Source organism: Lampetra fluviatilis, chromosome 48 (assembly GCF_964198595.1).
Source record: "Lampetra fluviatilis chromosome 48, kcLamFluv1.1, whole genome shotgun sequence".
Taxonomy (NCBI): Eukaryota; Metazoa; Chordata; class Hyperoartia; order Petromyzontiformes; family Petromyzontidae; genus Lampetra; species Lampetra fluviatilis.
In genome coordinates, this window is record NC_136322.1 from 3,131,089 (window position 1) to 3,153,973 (window position 22,885).

Here is a 22,885-nt window from a genome sequence, read left to right on the forward strand (position 1 = left end):
TATAACAAAACTCCTGTGTACGACTGTCCGAGCTCTTTGCAAGTAAGTGGGTGGCTCTGAAAAGAGCCGTTGTTGTGGTGGTAGAGGCGGCGGCGCGTTCACTTCTTTGCCTGAGAGGTCTTCTTGGGCAGCAGCACGGCCTGGATGTTGGGCAGCACACCGCCCTGGGCGATAGTCACGCCGCCCATGAGCTTGTTGAGCTCCTCGTCGTTTCGCACGGCGAGCTGCAGGTGTCGGGGGATGATCCTCGTCTTCTTGTTGTCGCGGGCGGCATTGCCAGCCAGCTCGAGGATCTCGGCAGAAAGGTACTCAAGCACGGCGGCCAGGTAGACGGGTGCTCCAGCGCCGACCCGCTGGGCGTAATTGCCCTTGCGGAGCAGCCTGTGAACGCGACCCACGGTGAACTGCAGGCCGGCGCGGGAAGAGCGGGACTTTGCCTTGGCGCGAGACTTGCCACCGGTCTTGCCGCGTCCAGACATTGTTAAGGGACCTAGGATGCAAAAAGCACTGGAGACAAAGTACGAACGATTTGTGACGTTAACACGCACCACTGGAGCGGCTTTTATAGCGGAGACGAGGATCGTAGAGCGCGCCGCTGCTGATTGGCTCCTCTCGGTCGAGTCCCGCCCTCTCCTTGAGCCACCAATGAAAAGCCGGGACGCGAGGATTCGATGTTGACTTTAATTATTTGTATCCATATATATTTTAATGCGGACACGCATCTTATGAATGAAACAATGCGATACACGTACTTAATAGGTTCAAGTTTTAAGCATGATAGAGTTAATTTATGGGCACGTGCTGGCAAGTCAAACTTATAAGCGGATTCCGCAAATATCAATGTATTATTGATTATAATCATCATTTTGAGGGACCGCATTGGTTATAAGAAATCATTGTGATAGCCTTGAGCTCGTGCTTGATCGCCCACGTGCCTATACGGTGTATATATATTTTCCTTTAACCGCCTGTTCGGGCAATGCCTAAAAATATATGTGCGTGAATAATGCAGTCTCTTAGTTTGCAAAATGTGAACTTCTTATCAGCTCGGGCTTGAAACAACATAAACCAATATCTTTGGGTTTAATAGTTAATATATTTAACCAAAATAACCCTTTTGTTGTACATTACGTAAACATGGTTTCACAACGCTTATATACGACACCAACGTGTGATGTTGAAAAATATGAGCGGCGGAGTATAGAAAATGAACTTCATTGTCGCTTACGCCTGACGACTCGTGAGAGCCGTGACCAGCAAACGAAGGTTTCCGGCACCCGAACTTTGAAGAACACACATGGAAGCGTTTTCATGAGTAAGTGGTGGCTCTGAAAAGAGCCTTTGTGTTGTGCTTTGAGGGCCGAGCTGGGCGTTCAAGCGCGCTCGCCACGAATGCGGCGGGCGAGCTGAATGTCCTTGGGCATGATGGTGACGCGCTTGGCGTGGATGGCGCACAGGTTGGTGTCCTCGAAGAGCGCGACAAGGTACGCTTCGCTGGCCTCCTGCAGAGCCATGACAGCGGAGCTCTGGAAGCGCAGGTCGGTCTTGAAGTCCTGCGCGATCTCCCTGACGAGGCGCTGGAAGGGCAGTTTGCGGATGAGCAGCTCGGTGGACTTCTGGTAGCGGCGGATCTCGCGCAGAGCGACGGTGCCGGGCCTGTAGCGGTGAGGCTTCTTGACGCCGCCCGTGGCCGGAGCGCTCTTTCGGGCCGCCTTGGTGGCGAGTTGCTTGCGGGGGGCCTTGCCGCCCGTGGACTTGCGAGCCGTCTGCTTGGTGCGAGCCATGGCTTGGTGAGGGCAAAGATTCTCACAGGCGGGGAGAAGGCGGCTTATGTAGCCCAGAGCGCGCGCTCACTGGTCAGCGGAGTCGTGACGTGCGAAGAAGGGGAGCGTGCTGATTGGTTGGCAGCGTGCAATGATCTCGAGTCTTCAACTCTTCTTAATCAACAAAATGTTCACAGTTTGGATCATTTCAGAATGCCGCATCACGATGCAGTAGTACCGTTTGAGCGCCGTCGATGTCTTTAACGGATGTTCTTTTCTCAAGCAAACACCTTTCCGAAAACAACTTTACAGTGCTCTGCATGATCTAAATAAAGTGTGAAGAAACTGCACTTCATTGGAAACAGTAATGTGGGGGTCGCTAGCCCCCGAGATCCCTCCCTCGATAATACTAACGGCCGGACTAACATCATCAATCGCCCCCCCGCTGCTAAGCGAACCGCCGCTAGACTCCTCACCCAGGGTGTGGGAGCCGTCACCCGAGGATTCCCCTCCACCGCGGGTCCGCGTAGCAGGCATGGATAACCACGCACGCGCACACCCACACACAGCTCTGCACGGCACTCACCCAACCCTGACCACTCACGTTAGGATCGCGCACCTGTGTTACACACGTCGTGAACGTGCGCGCACACACGCATACAGCTCCACACGCGATACCCACTCCTGCGCCGCTCTGCGCCGCGCTGGCCGCCCACGTTACGATCGCGCACCTTGGGCACGCCGATTACGCACGCCGAGAGCTTACGCAAGTAACGAGCGCACGCAAGCGGGGCACACGCCGACACGACGACTCGTCCCCTCCCCCACTCGCGCGTGCACGTCAACACAAATATCGTACAAGGACGATTCTCCTCTCACACGGCTGCGTAGTCACGCCAACACACCAAAAGTGCTCTCCCCGGGCGTTAACGCACACACCTCCGTACCCGCACAATCGTACAGAGACCACGGCCTTTATGCGTACAACGACCACACACTCGCGAATGCAGTGCACGCTAATACCACGTTCCAAAAACACCCAACAACACGGTTTTGTTACTACGCTCGAGATTTTATTAGCCCTTGCTAACCAACCGAGCCACCCGTGTGTGTGTGCGGGACAGCAAGGCGCTTCTAACCCACACTCTGGTGCCGTGTAGCCCTATTCTATGCTGCGCTCTCTGCTAAACCGCTTTCCTACTCGTCCTTACCCCGAACTAACCCTCTCCTACGGATCCTACCCTCCGCTCTGAGGTGTTGTAAGGCGCGCAACACGATACCGTCTGTAGTCCTTGGTGACCTTGCGGCGCTCAGATCGTCCTGCAGACAATCTAGCGGCTCGCCCGATGACTCCTTCGTCGCTGACCCCGTGTCCAAACTCCAGAAGAAGAGAGTTCCCTACTGCCCCTGCGTTTTCTTTTAAACTATTCACATCAATGGCTAGGCGCCCCCGTCCCGACCGCCTTGGTCTCTCGACCAATCCTGAGCCTAGGATTTCCCGCTCTTTTGCGATCCCGCCGGCCTTTGAACTTTCGACCAATCAGTCGTCCCGGGTCCTGATCCCAGCTATCTGCCTTGCTGACCCGTGTTTGTGTTTGTATGCGTTTCTAACTGCGGGGCTCTCTGAGCTCGCCATGGTCGTGCGATCTCAAATCCGCCCACGGCGCCGCAGTGTTACTTGGCCTGGGAAGGGTCCTGTCCAATTCCCTGGCCCTGAGAAACCGTGGGGTAACCCCCCTAGGGGGCCCTCGGGTGAAAACTCAGGGTAGGTGACCCGACCACGAGGCCCTACGTGGGTGCGGGTGCGTGTTTATGTGGGGGGGGTGATGGGGGGCAGTGCGGCGGTGGAAGCCGGGCGGCTCCCTGGCTCGGCCGAGCGGCCCCGTCGCTGTGGCACCACATAGCCCCCCGGGGTGCCAGTCCCCGTCCCGGGTTGACTGGAGCACCTCGCCTGGGTTGCCCCCACGAGGTATCGCCGCGGGGTCCGCGGGATTCGCCCGGCCCTTGTGGCTGGCCTCGGGGGTGGCGGCTCCGTCTCCTGGGGCTCCGGCGGTGGTCTCCTCCTCCATTCCAACGGCTCCCCTCGGTCTCTGGCACCTGCGGGCTGGGTAACAAACTCAGAGGCGGTGGGGTTTAAGGGTCGCCGTCCTCGTCGCCCCCGGCCCCGCCCGGGGCCCCTCGGAGCCCGGGGCTCCGTGGGGCCCATATACTGCGCGAGGCCCCCGGGCACGGGGGGTGGGGGGACCCCGGGGTTTCGGGGTACTTGGACGGCGGGGCTCCCCCCCTCGGGGGCTGCTCGCCACGGCTTCAGTCGGCGGATGTTGACCACCATCTCCCGGCCCCTCTCTCCTCCCTGAATCAGCACCGTCCATGGTGAGATCTGCCGTCTCACAATCCAGGGTCCTCGCCAGAAGGTGGTCAGCTTCCCCACCTGTCCGGCACCGACGCGGGGAGTGTACAGCCACACCTCGGAGCCCGCAGTGTAGAAGGGGGGCTCCATACGGGGTCGGGCGCCCTGCTCTTGCCGCTGGTGCGCGGCCTCTCCGTGCGGGTAGGCTCGGCCCCTGGCCCCTCGCAGGGTCTCCAGCAAGTGCTCCACGGGGTGGCTCCCTTCCTCCCGTTGCGGCGGAGGGACACCGAACAGCAGATCTGCGGGCAGGCGAGACTCGCGACCAAACATCATTAGGAACGGGGTCTGTCCTGTAGATGTGTGAACGGCGGTGGTGTAGGCGAACAGGGCATAGGGGAGGTGTTCGTCCCAGTCCTGTTGATTCGCGGCCGCCATGCGTTTAAGCTTCCCGGCCAGAGTCTGGTTCATCCTCTCTACCATCCCGTTCGCCTGGGGGTGATATGCCGTGGTTCGGTCCTTCTGGATCCCGAACTCTCGGCACAGCGCCTGGAATAGTTCGGCCTCGAATTCACTACCCTGGTCGGTAATGACTCGTTCGGGGATCCCGCACTTAAGTACGTAGTTTTCCACGAAGGCCCGGGCCACTACGAGGGCTGTTTTATCCGGGATAGCCACCGCCACGGGGTAGCGGGTGAAGTACTCCACCGCTACAAGAATATATCGGTTGCCCCGGTGGGATCGTGGAAAGGGCCCCTGCAGGTCGATTCCGACCAACTGATTCGTCCGACTGACTCGGAACGGCCTCAGGGGTACCTGGTACCTCGCCGGCTTTTGCCCACACTGCGGACAGGCCCGGCAGCCCTGCACCCAGGCGGCCACATCTTGCGCTAATTTAGGCCAGAGATACTGGCGACGCAGAGTCTCCCGGGTGCGCCGTTCCCCATCATGGCCCCCGAGCGGGTGGTCGTGTACCAGTCGTAGTAGTTGGGGTCGCACATGGGCGGGAACGCAGATGCACCCCGGCTGCCCAGCGTCGGCCAGTTCCCTCACCACCCCGTTTTCTACACACAACCGGGCATACAAACCGCTCCAGGGCCCTGGTAGTGCATCCTTCCTCTCTCGCAGTGCCGCCTCCACCGCCGCCAGATCCGGATCCCGCTGCTGGGTTTGTCGCAGCTGCTCGTCGTCCAAGCCCGGGAAGGCGCAGCCGACATCCTCTTGGATCCGCCCGGTTGGGGTGGGATGATCCGTCTGTCCCCGGGCTCCTTCTGCAGGGGTTCCTGCGGCGCACACTGCACTCTCTCTCGGGGGGGGGAGTTTAGTTTCCGCGCGCTCCTTGGGTTCTGCTGCCTGGCGGCAGCGTCCCCCCGTGAAGCACGGGCAGGCGTCTCCCTCCCTCGTCTCAGCGTGCACCGCGGGCCGTCTTGACAAGGCGTCCGCGTTCGCGTGTGTTCGCCCCGCTCGGTACTCGATCTGCAGGTTGTACTCCTGCAGCTGCGCCAGCCATCGAGCCATCTGCCCCCGCGGTTCCTTGAATGTAAGGAGGAACTGCAGTGCATAATGATCGGTGCGCACACGACATTTCCTGCCGTACAAGTACGGTCGGAACTGTTTACACGCGAAAATTACAGCATACAGTTCCTGACGGGTTACACAATAGTTCAGTTCGGCCCCGCTCAGGGTCCGACTGGCGTATGCGATGACCCGCTCCGTCCCACCCTGCACTTGCGACAGCACCGCGCCCAGCCCACTGCTGCAGGCGTCAGTGTCCAAAATAAAATCGGTGGTGAAATCTGGGAAAGCCAAGGTGGGGGTGTGGGTGAGGTGGTCTTTGAGTGTGGTGAAAGCCGTCTGGCAGGCCTCCGACCACTGATAGGGGTTCTTAGGGGAGGTGAGTTGGGTGAGGGGGCGTGCAATCTCACTGAATCCCTTTACAAATCGACGGTAATAAGTGGCGAGTCCCAAGAATGACCTGATCTCCGTCAGGTTCCTCGGCCGCGGCCAATCCACTACGGCACGCACCTTCTCGGGATCGGTGCTCACCCCTGCCTCGCTGACTCGGTGTCCGAGGTACCCCACCTCGCGTTGCGCAATGTAACACTTACGTGGCTTGAGCTTGAGATGGGCTGCTCGCAGTCGCTGGAATACTTCCCGCAGCCTGGACCAGTGTTCGGACAGCGACCTACTGAACACTATTACGTCGTCCAGGTAAATCAGGCACTGTTCCCACTGCAAGCCCCGCATCACCAACTCCATCAACCGCTGGAACGTCGCGGGCGCGTTAGTGAGTCCGAACGGCAACACTCGAAACTCAAACAGGCCCATCGGGGTGGTGAATGCTGTTTTTGGCCGATCCTCCTCCGTCATCTCCACCTGCCAGTAACCGGACGCCAGATCGAGGGTGGAAAAATACCGCGCTCCTGCGAGACTGTCGAAGGTGTCGTCGATGCGTGGGATGGGAAAAGCGTCGCCGAGGGTGACTGCGTTCAATTTTCGGTAATCAACGCAGAACCGAGTCGATCCGTCCTTTTTCGTTACCAGTACCACCGGGGCAGACCAAGGGCTCGCGGAGGGCTGGATTATGTTATCGCGTAGCATATCCGTGACTGCCTCTTTGATCTGGGTCCGTTCAGGCGCGCCCACTCGGTATGCAGGGAGTTTGATGGGTCGGGCTGCACCTGTGTCAATTTGGTGCTTGACCAGGTCGGTCCGGCCCACGTCCGAATCGTGCTCACTGAACACGTCGGCGTACTCCCGCAATAACCCGCGCAGCTGATCGGCCTCCCCCTTAGGTAAGGCTGCCCAAGGCACATGTAACGCATCCTGCAGGGGAACAATCTCGGCTCGGGGGGTCGGGCCGACCCGCCAGGCCAGATCCTGGCTGTCCTCGGGGCGGCCAGGGTCCTCCGCCCAGAGTGCGAACACCGAGTCGTTCGAGTGGCGAGCGTGCAGGGGGTGTACGGTGGCTACCGGGGTGCGTCGTCGTATCATTGCCGGGGTACTGTGTGGGTTAAACACACGTATAAACAGCCGGCCCCCATCTGCGTTTACCAGTGTGGCTGACCCTACCACCCCGTATCGCGATGCCAACTCCGGGTGAGGAGTCAGCATTACCTCGCCCGATGGTCGGTGGGTTGGGTCGGTGGAGAGGGTTGCCACTGGCACCAGCATCTCGGCGAGAGGCCCGATGGTGACGGCCGACACCAGCGTAGCGGCCACGGGTGTGAAGCGTGGGCGATTCGGCTCCTGTCCTAGGAACGGAATCCGCTCCCCGCTGCCCTCCACCGTAGCGCATCGTTGCCGGGGCTGTACGTTAAGTCCCAACTTTTCCAGGAGGTCCGTTCCTGCAATGCACTCGTGGCACAACACACTCGAAACGTAGAATTCCTGTGTGCACACCTGGTTTCCTAGACGGACCTCGAGGGAGACCTTCCCCAGCAACCCCATCCCGGCTCCGCTTGCCGTGTGCAGCGCGCGATCCGGGGCCTGCAGGCAGCCCACGTCCACCCCGAGCATGCTGCAGTGCGCGGCGCTCATGAGAGAGGCCACGGCGCCCGTGTCCAACAGGATCCGGGTGCGCTGCCCGTTCACCTGGCCTTCCACCAGCGACGTGGCTCCCGTTATCCCTGCCACCAGCTCCCGCAGCCAATCGCCCGAGGTCCCTGCGCCCTTGGGTGTTGTCGTTGTAACCTGTTTATGGATCACTCGCTCGCCATTATTATTACAGCTGGTTTGGGTCGGGTCTACGTCGATTTCATCCCCCGGTGGTCCCCTCTCTAGGGGGGGCTTAGTGTTTGACCTATGCATCGGCCTCGCACGGGCGAGCTGAGGGCAGTCCCTCATGAGATGCCCTCGACGGTCGCACACATAACACGTCCTGGGAGGAGTGGCGGCTCTGTGGCGAACTTTCTGCCCACTCCCTCCTCCCCCCGTGCGCTGTTGCTCATACTCTGCTTCTAGTCGGGCTATCCTTCCAGTTAGCCCTCCTACCGTGGAGTCTAGGTCCCCCATTTCGGATCGGATGGTCTCAACGGAGGATTGCAGTTGGGTCATATTTTTATTCGTTTCCTCGCGTACCTGGGTTACTTGGCCGGAGACATCCTTTATACCCATTTGTATACCGGCAACCCATCCCGGGGTTGTCTCGCGGGACACTGGAGGCTCTCTTTCCCGGCGCCTTACCGTCCTCGCGAGCTCCTGTTCCTCCTCCTCGTCTTCCGAGAGCAGGCTCGCAATGGCGCGCTCTCGTCCCAGCCCCCGGAGCTGCGCGCGTTCGCTGTGAATTCTTTCACACTTACGTGCGCGCTCGACAAGGGTGTTAAAGGGAAGACGTGGGCAGCTCATGTCTGGCTGCCACCACGCCGTGCGAGACAGGTACCGCTGGATTTTCTCGGCGGCCAGTTCCTCAATAACATCAGTTGCGTACCCCGGGCGTGCGATCTTTGTTAACTCGCGCACATCCTCGGCGTAATCACGGAGATCTTCGCCAGGTTGGCGACGGCGCGCCTCTAAGGCCGATTTTGCTTCCTCCTCGTCACGTGTGCCAAAACGCTGATCGAGTCGGCGCATCAGCTCCTCTAGCTGTGTCTGTGCGCTCGCGGGTAACGCTTCTACAAAATCGGCTGCCCGCCCATCAAGATTCATATTAAGTTGACGTACTGCCTGCGCGTCCGTCCATCCATTAATTTCCTTGGCCCCTAAGAGATTGCGGGCGAATGCCTTCCACGAAGGGGCCCCCCGGCCGGTAAATATCAGTCTTATTTTAGCGTGAGGTAACGCGGGGGTCCGTACCGCTTCCGACACCAATTTGTGGGGGTCGCTAGCCCCCGAGATCCCTCCCTCGATAATACTAACGGCCGGACTAACATCATCAATCGCCCCCCCGCTGCTAAGCGAACCGCCGCTAGGCTCCTCACCCAGGGTGTGGGAGCCGTCACCCGAGGATTCCCCTCCACCGCGGGTCCGCGTAGCAGGCATGGATAACCACGCACGCGCACACCCACACACAGCTCTGCACGGCACTCACCCAACCCTGACCACTCACGTTAGGATCGCGCACCTGTGTTACACACGTCGTGAACGTGCGCGCACACACGCATACAGCTCCACACGCGATACCCACTCCTGCGCCGCTCTGCGCCGCGCTGGCCGCCCACGTTACGATCGCGCACCTTGGGCACGCCGATTACGCACGCCGAGAGCTTACGCAAGTAACGAGCGCACGCAAGCGGGGCACACGCCGACACGACGACTCGTCCCCTCCCCCACTCGCGCGTGCACGTCAACACAAATATCGTACAAGGACGATTCTCCTCTCACACGGCTGCGTAGTCACGCCAACACACCAAAAGTGCTCTCCCCGGGCGTTAACGCACACACCTCCGTACCCGCACAATCGTACAGAGACCACGGCCTTTATGCGTACAACGACCACACACTCGCGAATGCAGTGCACGCTAATACCACGTTCCAAAAACACCCAACAACACGGTTTTGTTACTACGCTCGAGATTTTATTAGCCCTTGCTAACCAACTGAGCCACCCGTGTGTGTGTGCGGGACAGCAAGGCGCTTCTAACCCACACTCTGGTGCCGTGTAGCCCTATTCTATGCTGCGCTCTCTGCTAAACCGCTTTCCTACTCGTCCTTACCCCGAACTAACCCTCTCCTACGGATCCTACCCTCCGCTCTGAGGTGTTGTAAGGCGCGCAACACGATACCGTCTGTAGTCCTTGGTGACCTTGCGGCGCTCAGATCGTCCTGCAGACAATCTAGCGGCTCGCCCGATGACTCCTTCGTCGCTGACCCCGTGTCCAAACTCCAGAAGAAGAGAGTTCCCTACTGCCCCTGCGTTTTCTTTTAAACTATTCACATCAAAGGCTAGGCGCCCCCGTCCCGACCGCCTTGGTCTCTCGACCAATCCTGAGCCTAGGATTTCCCGCTCTTTTGCGATCCCGCCGGCCTTTGAACTTTCGACCAATCAGTCGTCCCGGGTCCTGATCCCAGCTATCTGCCTTGCTGACCCGTGTTTGTGTTTGTATGCGTTTCTAACTGCGGGGCTCTCTGAGCTCGCCATGGTCGTGCGATCTCAAATCCGCCCACGGCGCCGCAGTGTTACTTGGCCTGGGAAGGGTCCTGTCCAATTCCCTGGCCCTGAGAAACCGTGGGGTAACCCCCCTAGGGGGCCCTCGGGTGAAAACTCAGGGTAGGTGACCCGACCACGAGGCCCTACGTGGGTGCGGGTGCGTGTTTATGTGGGGGGGGTGATGGGGGGCAGTGCGGCGGTAGAAGCCGGGCGGCTCCCTGGCTCGGCCGAGCGGCCCCGTCGCTGTGGCACCACAGTAATACGTAAAAATGTCGGAAAGAGGTGATCACAGGAATAGATATATATTCTCTTGGCATTGAGATGATGATCAATTATACTGCACGAGTCATCCATGCTAGGCGCTTACTTTTACATATATGTACACGTGCAAAATGTTAGTTCCTGCCCGAAAATACAACCACGAATTAAATATTGCATTGCAAGGTTTTGGCGCCAAATATCCAATGTAATATCTGAATGGGCTGCAGATGAAATCAATGGACAATCAAGTCCAAGAAATGCCTGCTGGTGAATATGATGTGCCATGAATATTGTTATCGCTTTTATTCACGTGGAAACATGTTAAAATGCGTTCGATCTCTCCACTTCACTCAATGAGCGAACAATGTCCCCGCGTGAACCGGGGCTTTGTTGGAAGTTTCGTTTTGTACTCCTGCTAGGACTGGTACAAGCAGGTTCGGAGAGGTGGGTGGCTCTGAAAAGAGCCTTTGTAATTAATGGTGGAGTCGAGGCTTCACTTGGAGCTTGTGTACTTGGTGACGGCCTTGGTGCCCTCCGACACGGCGTGCTTGGCCAGCTCGCCGGGGAGCAGCAGTCGCACTGCGGTCTGGATCTCCCGAGAAGTGATGGTGGAGCGCTTGTTGTAGTGCGCCAGGCGGGACGCCTCGGAAGCGATGCGCTCGAAGATGTCGTTGACGAACGAGTTCATGATGCTCATTGCCTTGGACGAGATGCCGGTATCGGGGTGCACCTGCTTCATCACCTTGTAGATGTAAATGGCGTAGCTCTCCTTCCTGCGGTGGCGTCGCTTCTTGCCATCTTTGCGCGTAGCCTTGGTCACAGCCTTCTTGGAGCCCTTCTTGGGAGCAGGAACCTTGGCCGGCCCAGCGCTCTTTGATGCGGGAGGATCGGGCATGTCGACGCGTTGTAGGCAGCTTCAGGTCAGAATAGACGGGAAGCGAATGTGGATGTCGGTCGGGCGATGAGCTCCTTTTATAGGAGGCGAGATGCAAATCAGAGGATCGTAGTGCGCGGCGCTGCTGAGTGGCTCTTTTAGTACCATCCCTCTCCATCAGCGTCCAATGAGAAACGCGGACGCGATGTTCACTTTAATATCGATTTTTACTGCAAATATAACACAATGTAATGTCCAAACATGTATATTAGTGAATTGCAGCCATGGCATTGCCTTTGTTTTAAAAAGGATGAGTAGAAAACCCAATACAGTATATTGTGTTTTGAGCGTGGGTTTTTTTGTTTCTTACGAGGGATTGTTTCACCACTCGTCTAATACGGCGCACGGGCGTTTTATGAACGCAATTTGGAAAAATACAAGCGCTCGGTGAAATACCAGAAATGGGTACTGTATTAACGCGTTCAAGAATCACGCCTTGTTAAATGTGACGTGTCGCGAATACCTTGATTTCTTTCATTCATGTGCAAGCAGATGAAGATTCGCCAACTCAACAAGCAAACGTCCACCACGCTCACGAGGAATTGGCGCGCAACAACCCAGGACATGTGCTCCATTTAGAAAGTGTTTGGCAACACTGGCGCAAGCAGTTTCGAAGAGGTGGGTGGCTCTGAAAAGAGCCTTTGGGTTGGCTTAGTGTGCGAGAGATGGGCGCTCAGCCTCCGAAGCCGTAGAGAGTGCGGCCCTGGCGCTTGAGGGCGTAGACCACGTCCATGGCGGTGACGGTCTTGCGCTTGGCGTGCTCCGTGTAGGTGACGGCGTCGCGGATGACGTTCTCAAGGAAGACCTTCAGGACGCCGCGGGTCTCCTCGTAGATGAGGCCCGAGATGCGCTTCACACCGCCGCGGCGAGCGAGGCGGCGGATGGCGGGCTTGGTGATGCCCTGGATGTTGTCGCGCAGCACCTTGCGATGGCGTTTTGCGCCTCCCTTGCCGAGCCCCTTACCGCCTTTACCGCGTCCAGACATTCCGACTACTTCTGACAAAGCTCGCGAGAGACTGCGCGCTCAGCTTGCAGCAGCAGCCGCCTTTATACCCGAAGCGTGGTGACGTCACCGACCACCCCTGCCCTCCGCGATGGCTCCGCCTTAAACCTTAGACCTTTAACCTCTGTGACGAAGAAAACCCTCCACTGTCGTCAATAACACTTCCTTGACATGTATAATATGCGACGTTTTGGGCAATGACCCTTCTTCGAAGCACTCTGTAATGATATTGGCACACCCGCAGCGAACGCGAGAGGAACGCGATCTGTTGCAAGGTTGCACGTGGAGTGAATAATCGGTGTAAGGTCTTGTTTTCAAGTGAACAAGATGAACTAACTTTATAATCGTGTGAAGCTAAACGGCTTCTGTGGGGGTCGCTAGCCCCCGAGATCCCTCCCTCGATAATACTAACGGCCGGACTAACATCATCAATCGCCCCCCCGCTGCTAAGCGAACCGCCGCTAGGCTCCTCACCCAGGGTGTGGGAGCCGTCACCCGAGGGTTCCCCTCCACCGCGGGTCCGCGTAGCAGGCATGGATAACCACGCACGCGCACACCCACACACAGCTCTGCACGGCACTCACCCAACCCTGACCACTCACGTTAGGATCGCGCACCTGTGTTACACACGTCGTGAACGTGCGCGCACACACGCATACAGCTCCACACGCGATACCCACTCCTGCGCCGCTCTGCGCCGCGCTGGCCGCCCACGTTACGATCGCGCACCTTGGGCACGCCGATTACGCACGCCGAGAGCTTACGCAAGTAACGAGCGCACGCAAGCGGGGCACACGCCGACACGACGACTCGTCCCCTCCCCCACTCGCGCGTGCACGTCAACACAAATATCGTACAAGGACGATTCTCCTCTCACACGGCTGCGTAGTCACGCCAACACACCAAAAGTGCTCTCCCCGGGCGTTAACGCACACACCTCCGTACCCGCACAATCGTACAGAGACCACGGCCTTTATGCGTACAACGACCACACACTCGCGAATGCAGTGCACGCTAATACCACGTTCCAAAAACACCCAACAACACGGTTTTGTTACTACGCTCGAGATTTTATTAGCCCTTGCTAACCAACCGAGCCACCCGTGTGTGTGTGCGGGACAGCAAGGCGCTTCTAACCCACACTCTGGTGCCGTGTAGCCCTATTCTATGCTGCGCTCTCTGCTAAACCGCTTTCCTACTCGTCCTTACCCCGAACTAACCCTCTCCTACGGATCCTACCCTCCGCTCTGAGGTGTTGTAAGGCGCGCAACACGATACCGTCTGTAGTCCTTGGTGACCTTGCGGCGCTCAGATCGTCCTGCAGACAATCTAGCGGCTCGCCCGATGACTCCTTCGTCGCTGACCCCGTGTCCAAACTCCAGAAGAAGAGAGTTCCCTACTGCCCCTGCGTTTTCTTTTAAACTATTCACATCAAAGGCTAGGCGCCCCCGTCCCGACCGCCTTGGTCTCTCGACCAATCCTGAGCCTAGGATTTCCCGCTCTTTTGCGATCCCGCCGGCCTTTGAACTTTCGACCAATCAGTCGTCCCGGTTCCTGATCCCAGCTATCTGCCTTGCTGACCCGTGTTTGTGTTTGTATGCGTTTCTAACTGCGGGGCTCTCTGAGCTCGCCGTGGTCGTGCGATCTCAAATCCGCCCACGGCGCCGCAGTGTTACTTGGCCTGGGAAGGGTCCTGTCCAATTCCCTGGCCCTGAGAAACCGTGGGGTAACCCCCCTAGGGGGCCCTCGGGTGAAAACTCAGGGTAGGTGACCCGACCACGAGGCCCTACGTGGGTGCGGGTGCGTGTTTATGTGGGGGGGGTGATGGGGGGCAGTGCGGCGGTGGAAGCCGGGCGGCTCCCTGGCTCGGCCGAGCGGCCCCGTCGCTGTGGCACCACATAGCCCCCCGGGGTGCCAGTCCCCGTCCCGGGTTGACTGGAGCACCTCGCCTGGGTTGCCCCCACGAGGTATCGCCGCGGGGTCCGCGGGATTCGCCCGGCCCTTGTGGCTGGCCTCGGGGGTGGCGGCTCCGTCTCCTGGGGCTCCGGCGGTGGTCTCCTCCTCCATTCCAACGGCTCCCCTCGGTCTCTGGCACCTGCGGGCTGGGGAACAAACTCAGAGGCGGTGGGGTTTAAGGGTCGCCGTCCTCGTCGCCCCCGGCCCCGCCCGGGGCCCCTCGGAGCCCGGGGCTCCGTGGGGCCCATATACTGCGCGAGGCCCCCGGGCACGGGGGGTAGGGGGACCCCGGGGTTTCGGGGTACTTGGACGGCGGGGCTCCCCCCCTCGGGGGCTGCTCGCCACGGCTTCAGTCGGCGGATGTTGACCACCATCTCCCGGCCCCTCTCTCCTCCCTGAATCAGCACCGTCCATGGTGAGATCTGCCGTCTCACAATCCAGGGTCCTCGCCAGTAGGTGGTCAGCTTCCCCACCTGTCCGGCACCGACGCGGGGAGTGTACAGCCACACCTCGGAGCCCGCAGTGTAGAAGGGGGGCTCCATACGGGGTCGGGCGCCCTGCTCTTGCCGCTGGTGCGCGGCCTCTCCGTGCGGGTAGGCTCGGCCCCTGGCCCCTCGCAGGGTCTCCAGCAAGTGCTCCACGGGGTGGCTCCCTTCCTCCCGTTGCGGCGGAGGGACACCGAACAGCAGATCTGCGGGCAGGCGAGACTCGCGACCAAACATCATTAGGAACGGGGTCTGTCCTGTAGATGTGTGAACGGCGGTGGTGTAGGCGAACAGGGCATAGGGGAGGTGTTCGTCCCAGTCCTGTTGATTCGCGGCCGCCATGCGTTTAAGCTTCCCGGCCAGAGTCTGGTTCATCCTCTCTACCATCCCGTTCGCCTGGGGGTGATATGCCGTGGTTCGGTCCTTCTGGATCCCGAACTCTCGGCACAGCGCCTGGAATAGTTCGGCCTCGAATTCACTACCCTGGTCGGTAATGACTCGTTCGGGGATCCCGCACTTAAGTACGTAGTTTTCCACGAAGGCCCGGGCCACTACGAGGGCTGTTTTATCCGGGATAGCCACCGCCACGGGGTAGCGGGTGAAGTACTCCACCGCTACAAGAATATATCGGTTGCCCCGGTGGGATCGTGGAAAGGGCCCTTGCAGGTCGATTCCGACCAACTGATTCGTCCGACTGACTCGGAACGGCCTCAGGGGTACCTGGTACCTCGCCGGCTTTTGCCCACACTGCTGACAGGCCCGGCAGCCCTGCACCCAGGCGGCCACATCTTGCGCCAATTTAGGCCAGAGATACTGGCGACGCAGAGTCTCCCGGGTGCGCCGTTCCCCATCATGGCCCCCGAGCGGGTGGTCGTGTACCAGTCGTAGCAGCTGGGGTCGCACCTGGGCAGGAACACAGATACACCCCGGCTGGCCGGCCTCGGTTAACTCCCGTACCACTCCGTTCTGTACACACAACCGGGCATACAAACCGCTCCAGGGTCCTGGTAGGGCGCTCTTTTCCTCCCGCAGTGCCGCCTCCACTGCCGCCAGATCCGGATCTCGCTGCTGGGTCTGTCTCAGCTGCTCGTCGTTTAGGCCCGGGAAGGCACAGCCGACGTCCTCCTGGATCCGTCCGATCGGGTCCCGAGCCGCGGGTCCCGCGCTTGCCGGGCGGTCGACGGGATCCTCAGTGCCACCCGCGAGGGTCTCTGTGGCGCACACTGCACTCTCTCTCGGGGGGGGGAGTTTAGTTTCCGCGCGCTCCTTGGGTTCTGCTGCCTGGCGGCAGCGTCCCCCCGTGAAGCACGGGCAGGCGTCTCCCTCCCTCGTCTCAGCGCGCACCGCGGGCCGTCTTGACAAGGCGTCCGCGTTCGCGTGTGTCCGCCCCGCTCGGTACTCGATCTGCAGGTTGTACTCCTGCAGCTGCGCCAGCCATCGAGCCATCTGCCCCCGCGGTTCCTTGAATGTAAGGAGGAACTGCAGTGCATAATGATCGGTGCGCACACGACATTTCCTGCCGTACAAGTACGGTCGGAACTGTTTACACGCGAAAATTACAGCATACAGTTCCTGACGGGTTACACAATAGTTCAGTTCGGCCCCGCTCAGGGTCCGACTGGCGTACGCGATGACCCGCTCCGTCCCACCCTGCACTTGCGACAGCACCGCGCCCAGCCCACTGCTGCAGGCGTCAGTGTCCAAAATAAAATCGGTGGTGAAATCTGGGAAAGCCAAGGTGGGGGTGTGGGTGAGGTGGTCTTTGAGTGTGGTGAAAGCCGTCTGGCAGGCCTCCGACCACTGATAGGGGTTCTTAGGGGAGGTGAGTTGGGTGAGGGGGCGTGCAATCTCACTGAATCCCTTTACAAATCGACGGTAATAAGTGGCGAGTCCCAAGAATGACCTGATCTCCGTCAGGTTCCTCGGCCGCGGCCAATCCACTACGGCACGCACCTTCTCGGGATCGGTGCTCACCCCTGCCTCGCTGACTCGGTGTCCGAGGTACCCCACCTCGCGTTGCGCAATGTAACACTTACGTGGCTTGAGCTTGAGATGGGCTGCTCGCAGTCGCTGGAATACTTCCCGCAGCCTGGACCAGTGTTCGGACAGCGACCTACTGAACACTATTACGTCGTCCAGGTAAATCAGGCACTGTTCCCACTGCAAGCCCCGCATCACCAACTCCATCAACCGCTGGAACGTCGCGGGCGCGTTAGTGAGTCCGAACGGCAACACTCGAAACTCAAACAGGCCCATCGGGGTGGTGAATGCTGTTTTTGGCCGATCCTCCTCCGTCATCTCCACCTGCCAGTAACCGGACGCCAGATCGAGGGTGGAAAAATACCGCGCTCCTGCGAGACTGTCGAAGGTGTCGTCGATGCGTGGGATGGGAAAAGCGTCGCCGAGGGTGACTGCGTTCAATTTTCGGTAATCAACGCAGAACCGAGTCGATCCGTCCTTTTTCGTTACCAGTACCACCGGGGCAGACCAAGGGCTCGCGGAGGGCTGGATTATGTTATCGCGTAGCATATCCGTGACTGCCTCTTTGATCTGGGTCCGTTCAGGCGCGCCCACTCGGTATGCGGGGAGTTTGATGGGTCGGGCTGCACCTGTGTCAATTTGGTGCTTGACCAGGTCGGTCCGGCCCACGTCCGAATCGTGCTCACTGAACACGTCGGCGTACTCCCGCAATAACCCGCGCAGCTGATCGGCCTCCCCCTTAGGTAAGGCTGCCCAAGGCACATGTAGCGCATCCTGCAGGGGAACAATCTCGGCTCGGGGGGTCGGGCCGACTCGCCAGGCCAGATCCTGGCTGTCCTCGGGGCGGCCAGGGTCCTCCGCCCAGAGTGCGAACACCGAGTCGTTCGAGTGGCGAGCGTGCAGGGGGTGTACGGTGGCTACCGGGGTGCGTCGTCGTATCATTGCCGGGGTACTGTGTGGGTTAAACACACGTATAAACAGCCGGCCCCCATCTGCGTTTACCAGTGTGGCTGACCCTACCACCCCGTATCGCGATGCCAACTCCGGGTGAGGAGTCAGCATTACCTCGCCCGATGGTCGGTGGGTTGGGTCGGTGGAGAGGGTTGCCACTGGCACCAGCATCTCGGCGAGAGGCCCGATGGTGACGGCCGACACCAGCGTAGCGGCCACGGGTGTGAAGCGTGGGCGATTCGGCTCCTGTCCTAGGAACGGAATCCGCTCCCCGCTGCCCTCCACCGTAGCGCATCGTTGCCGGGGCTGTACGTTAAGTCCCAACTTTTCCAGGAGGTCCGTTCCTGCAATGCACTCGTGGCACAACACACTCGAAACGTAGAATTCCTGTGTGCACACCTGGTTTCCTAGACGGACCTCGAGGGAGACCTTCCCCAGCAACCCCATCCCGGCTCCGCTTGCCGTGTGCAGCGCGCGATCCGGGGCCTGCAGGCAGCCCACGTCCACCCCGAGCATGCTGCAGTGCGCGGCGCTCATGAGAGAGGCCACGGCGCCCGTGTCCAACAGGATCCGGGTGCGCTGCCCGTTCACCTGGCCTTCCACCAGCGACGTGGCTCCCGTTATCCCTGCCACCAGCTCCCGCAGCCAATCGCCCGAGGTCCATGCGCCCTTGGGTGTTGTCGTTGTAACCTGTTTATGGATCACTCGCTCGCCATTATTATTACAGCTGGTTTGGGTCGGGTCTACGTCGATTTCATCCCCTGGTGGTCCCCTCTCTAGGGGGGGCTTAGTGTTTGACCTATGCATCGGCCTCGCACGGGCGCGCTGAGGGCAGTCCCTCATGAGATGCCCTCGACGGTCGCACACATAACACGTCCTGGGAGGAGTGGCGGCTCTGTGGCGAACTTTCTGCCCACTCCCTCCTCCCCCCGTGCGCTGTTGCTCATACTCTGCTTCTAGTCGGGCTATCCTCCCAGTTAATCCTCCTACCTCGGCCTGGACCGTCTCTACCATTGTCTCCAGCGCAGTCATGTGTGCCCGTACTTGGGTTACCTTGTTGTCTACTTGGGTTACCCTGTCACCTACCTGGGTTACCTGGCCGGAGACATCCTTTATACCCGTTTGTATACCGGCAACCCATCCCGGGGTTGTCTCGCGGGACACTGGAGGCTCTCTTTCCCGGCCCCTTACCGTTCTCGCGAGCTCCTGTTCCTCCTCCTCGTCTTCCGAGAGCAGGCTCGCAATGGCGCGCTCTCGTCCCAGCCCCCGGAGCTGCGCGCGTTCGCTGTGAATTCTTTCACACTTACGTGCGCGCTCGACAAGGGCGTTAAAGGGAAGACGTGGGCAGCTCATGTCTGGCTGCCACCACGCCGTGCGAGACAGGTACCGCTGGATTTTCTCGGCGGCCAGTTCCTCAATAACATTAGTTGCGTACCCCGGGCGTGCGATCTTTGTTAACTCGCGCACATCCTCGGCGTAATCACGGAGATCTTCGCCAGGTTGGCGACGGCGCGCCTCTAAGGCCGATTTTGCTTCCTCCTCGTCACGCGTGCCAAAACGCTGATCGAGTCGGCGCATCAGCTCCTCTAGCTGTGTCTGTGCGCTCGCGGGTAACGCTTCTACAAAATCGGCTGCCCGCCCATCAAGATTCATATTAAGTTGACGTACTGCCTGCGCGTCCGTCCATCCATTAATTTCCTTGGCCCCTAAGAGATTGCGGGCGAATGCCTTCCACGAAGGGGCCCCCCGGCCGGTAAATATCAGTCTTATTTTAGCGTGAGGTAACGCGGGGGTCCGTACCGCTTCCGACACCAATTTGTGGGGGTCGCTAGCCCCCGAGATCCCTCCCTCGATAATACTAACGGCCGGACTAACATCATCAATCGCCCCCCCGCTGCTAAGCGAACCGCCGCTAGGCTCCTCACCCAGGGTGTGGGAGCCGTCACCCGAGGGTTCCCCTCCACCGCGGGTCCGCGTAGCAGGCATGGATAACCACGCACGCGCACACCCACACACAGCTCTGCACGGCACTCACCCAACCCTGACCACTCACGTTAGGATCGCGCACCTGTGTTACACACGTCGTGAACGTGCGCGCACACACGCATACAGCTCCACACGCGATACCCACTCCTGCGCCGCTCTGCGCCGCGCTGGCCGCCCACGTTACGATCGCGCACCTTGGGCACGCCGATTACGCACGCCGAGAGCTTACGCAAGTAACGAGCGCACGCAAGCGGGGCACACGCCGACACGACGACTCGTCCCCTCCCCCACTCGCGCGTGCACGTCAACACAAATATCGTACAAGGACGATTCTCCTCTCACACGGCTGCGTAGTCACGCCAACACACCAAAAGTGCTCTCCCCGGGCGTTAACGCACACACCTCCGTACCCGCACAATCGTACAGAGACCACGGCCTTTATGCGTACAACGACCACACACTCGCGAATGCAGTGCACGCTAATACCACGTTCCAAAAACACCCAACAACACGGTTTTGTTACTACGCTCGAGATTTTATTAGCCCTTGCTAACCAACCGAGCCACCCGTGTGTGTGTGCGGGACAGCAAGGCGCTTCTAACCCACACTCTGGTGCCGTGTAGCCCTATTCTATGCTGCGCTCTCTGCTAAACCGCTTTCCTACTCGTCCTTACCCCGAACTAACCCTCTCCTACGGATCCTACCCTCCGCTCTGAGGTGTTGTAAGGCGCGCAACACGATACCGTCTGTAGTCCTTGGTGACCTTGCGGCGCTCAGATCGTCCTGCAGACAATCTAGCGGCTCGCCCGATGACTCCTTCGTCGCTGACCCCGTGTCCAAACTCCAGAAGAAGAGAGTTCCCTACTGCCCCTGCGTTTTCTTTTAAACTATTCACATCAAAGGCTAGGCGCCCCCGTCCCGACCGCCTTGGTCTCTCGACCAATCCTGAGCCTAGGATTTCCCGCTCTTTTGCGATCCCGCCGGCCTTTGAACTTTCGACCAATCAGTCGTCCCGGTTCCTGATCCCAGCTATCTGCCTTGCTGACCCGTGTTTGTGTTTGTATGCGTTTCTAACTGCGGGGCTCTCTGAGCTCGCCGTGGTCGTGCGATCTCAAATCCGCCCACGGCGCCGCAGTGTTACTTGGCCTGGGAAGGGTCCTGTCCAATTCCCTGGCCCTGAGAAACCGTGGGGTAACCCCCCTAGGGGGCCCTCGGGTGAAAACTCAGGGTAGGTGACCCGACCACGAGGCCCTACGTGGGTGCGGGTGCGTGTTTATGTGGGGGGGGTGATGGGGGGCAGTGCGGCGGTGGAAGCCGGGCGGCTCCCTGGCTCGGCCGAGCGGCCCCGTCGCTGTGGCACCACACTTCCAACACAATAGTTGAGTGAACGTCACCAACTAGTTCTCCCAAAGTAAGAAAGACATTGCAAACAATGCGATATTTACGTATATAAATTAATTTTAATAGAGAAGTTTAGATGGTGCACCGCAATGTTTACAAAACAAAAACAAAGTGAAAAGGCGAGAACGAGCGAATGAAGGCAAATTGAGTAAAGCTGTCTGGAATCAATACATTTTTAGACTAAATTCCATATTTGGCACCAGTAACATGATGACGGAATGAAGAGGTGCAACACATAATCAAAATTGGAGGTTCGTCAAGAATGCATCGATTTTGAATCTGGATTTAGATTAGAATCGCCAGCGAGAATGCTGACGTCGCTGAGATTACTCTGCACTCAGTTCGAGTGAGGGAGATGCCACCCGCCTCGACTGTGTTTGTGATCCCTGCTTTCGGGCTCGATTACTCCCATCACATCAATGCTTAAAACACATCGAGTGGGTAAAACGTTATACAGTTAATTTGGCGAATGTACGTAACTTATCCAATCTACACAAATCCTCACGATTGAACTGCACCAAGCGTCGAGCTCCTTGATCAGGGCCGAGGCAAGGCGAGCAACCATCGCCACGCCGTAAATGGGTTTGACTTACAGAATATGGCACGCATTCAACAGCAACGTAATACACTGTCATGTGTTACCGATGAACTAATGGAAGCGCAGCAGCATCTGGTTCACTTTTTTAACTAAGTGGGTGGCTCTGAAAAGAGCCGTTGAGGTGGAGTGAATCGAGCGTCGTCCGATCGAATTCACTTCTTTGGCGCAGTCTTCTTGGGCTTGGCCGCGGCCTTCTTGGGCTTGGCCACCTTGGGTTTGGCGGCCTTGGCCTTGACGGTCTTGGGCTTAGCGACCTTGGGCTTCGCAGCCTTGGGCTTGGCTGGGCTCTTCGCCGCCTTCTTGGGCTTAACAACCGACTTCACCTTTTTGGGGCTCTTGGCCGCCTTGGCAGCCGCGGGCTTCTTTGCTTTCTTGGGAGACTTCTTGGGCGCGGTCTTCTTGGCTGCCGCGGGCTTCTTCACCTTCTTGGCTGCCGCGGGCTTTTTAGCTGCGGGCTTTGCCGTTGACGACTTGGGCTTCGCCTTTGCGGCAGCCTTTTCCTTGTTGAGTTTGAAAGAGCCAGACGCGCCGCTGCCCTTCACTTGCGCCACGGCGTCTTTGGCCACGAGCTTCTTGATAGCCAACTTCACGCGGGCATTGTTCTTCTCCACGTCGTATCCTCCGGCAGCAAGCGACTTTTTGAGCGCAGGAAGAGACACGCCGTTCCTCTCCTTGCTGCTGGCCAGAGCCTTGAGGATGAGCTCGGACACGCTGGGGCCGACCTTCTTGGCCTTTGGAGCGGCGCGCTTCTTCTTGGGGCTTTTAGGCGCTGAAGTAGCCGCAGCTGGTGGTTGAGCAGGAGCAGTTTCCGCCATCTCAAGACGTCGCTTTTATCGCCTCGCCTCTTTGAAATCGAAATCAGCGCTCTCACGAATGCGAAACGAGCGTCCTCCAGGCCCAAGGTTATTATAGAAGCGGCGTACTGAATGCGGACGTCGCTGAGATCATCCAGCACTCAGATCTAGTGAGGGAGTTGCCACCATACTCACTGTGTTTATCACGCCTGCCTTTGGGCTCGATTACTCCCGTAACGTTCATACTTACATGCATCTAGTTGATAGATTATCACGAAGATCACTTCTTTAATGTACGTTGCTTATGCAATATACGACAATGCTCACGATATAAATTA

General features: G+C 58.9%; 4 protein-coding genes across 4 annotated transcripts; all 4 read right to left on the reverse strand.

Moving 5' to 3' along the window:
• Nucleotides 1-98: 98 nt before the first annotated feature.
• On the reverse strand, nt 99-1,784 carry LOC144947995 (uncharacterized). Its single transcript, XM_078877423.1, has 2 exons — nt 1,388-1,784; nt 99-550 (listed from the first exon to the last, which is right to left on the reverse strand). Exons 1-2 carry the CDS (start codon nt 1,782-1,784, stop codon nt 99-101), a joined length of 849 nt encoding a protein of 282 aa, XP_078733549.1.
• A 9,168-nt stretch (nt 1,785-10,952) lies between these two features.
• Nucleotides 10,953-11,354, reverse strand: LOC144947996 (histone H2B type 3-B). Its single transcript, XM_078877424.1, has one exon. It carries the CDS (start codon nt 11,352-11,354, stop codon nt 10,953-10,955), a length of 402 nt encoding a protein of 133 aa, XP_078733550.1.
• Nucleotides 11,355-12,066: 712 nt separating this feature from the next.
• On the reverse strand, nt 12,067-12,378 carry LOC144947997 (histone H4). The gene has a single exon (XM_078877425.1). The coding sequence runs from the start codon at nt 12,376-12,378 to the stop codon at nt 12,067-12,069; it is 312 nt and encodes a 103-aa protein (XP_078733551.1).
• Nucleotides 12,379-21,892: 9,514 nt separating this feature from the next.
• LOC144948152 (histone H1.2-like) lies at nt 21,893-22,568 on the reverse strand. The gene has a single exon (XM_078877580.1). It carries the CDS (start codon nt 22,566-22,568, stop codon nt 21,906-21,908), a length of 663 nt encoding a protein of 220 aa, XP_078733706.1. The 3' UTR covers nt 21,893-21,905.
• Nucleotides 22,569-22,885: the final 317 nt, after the last annotated feature.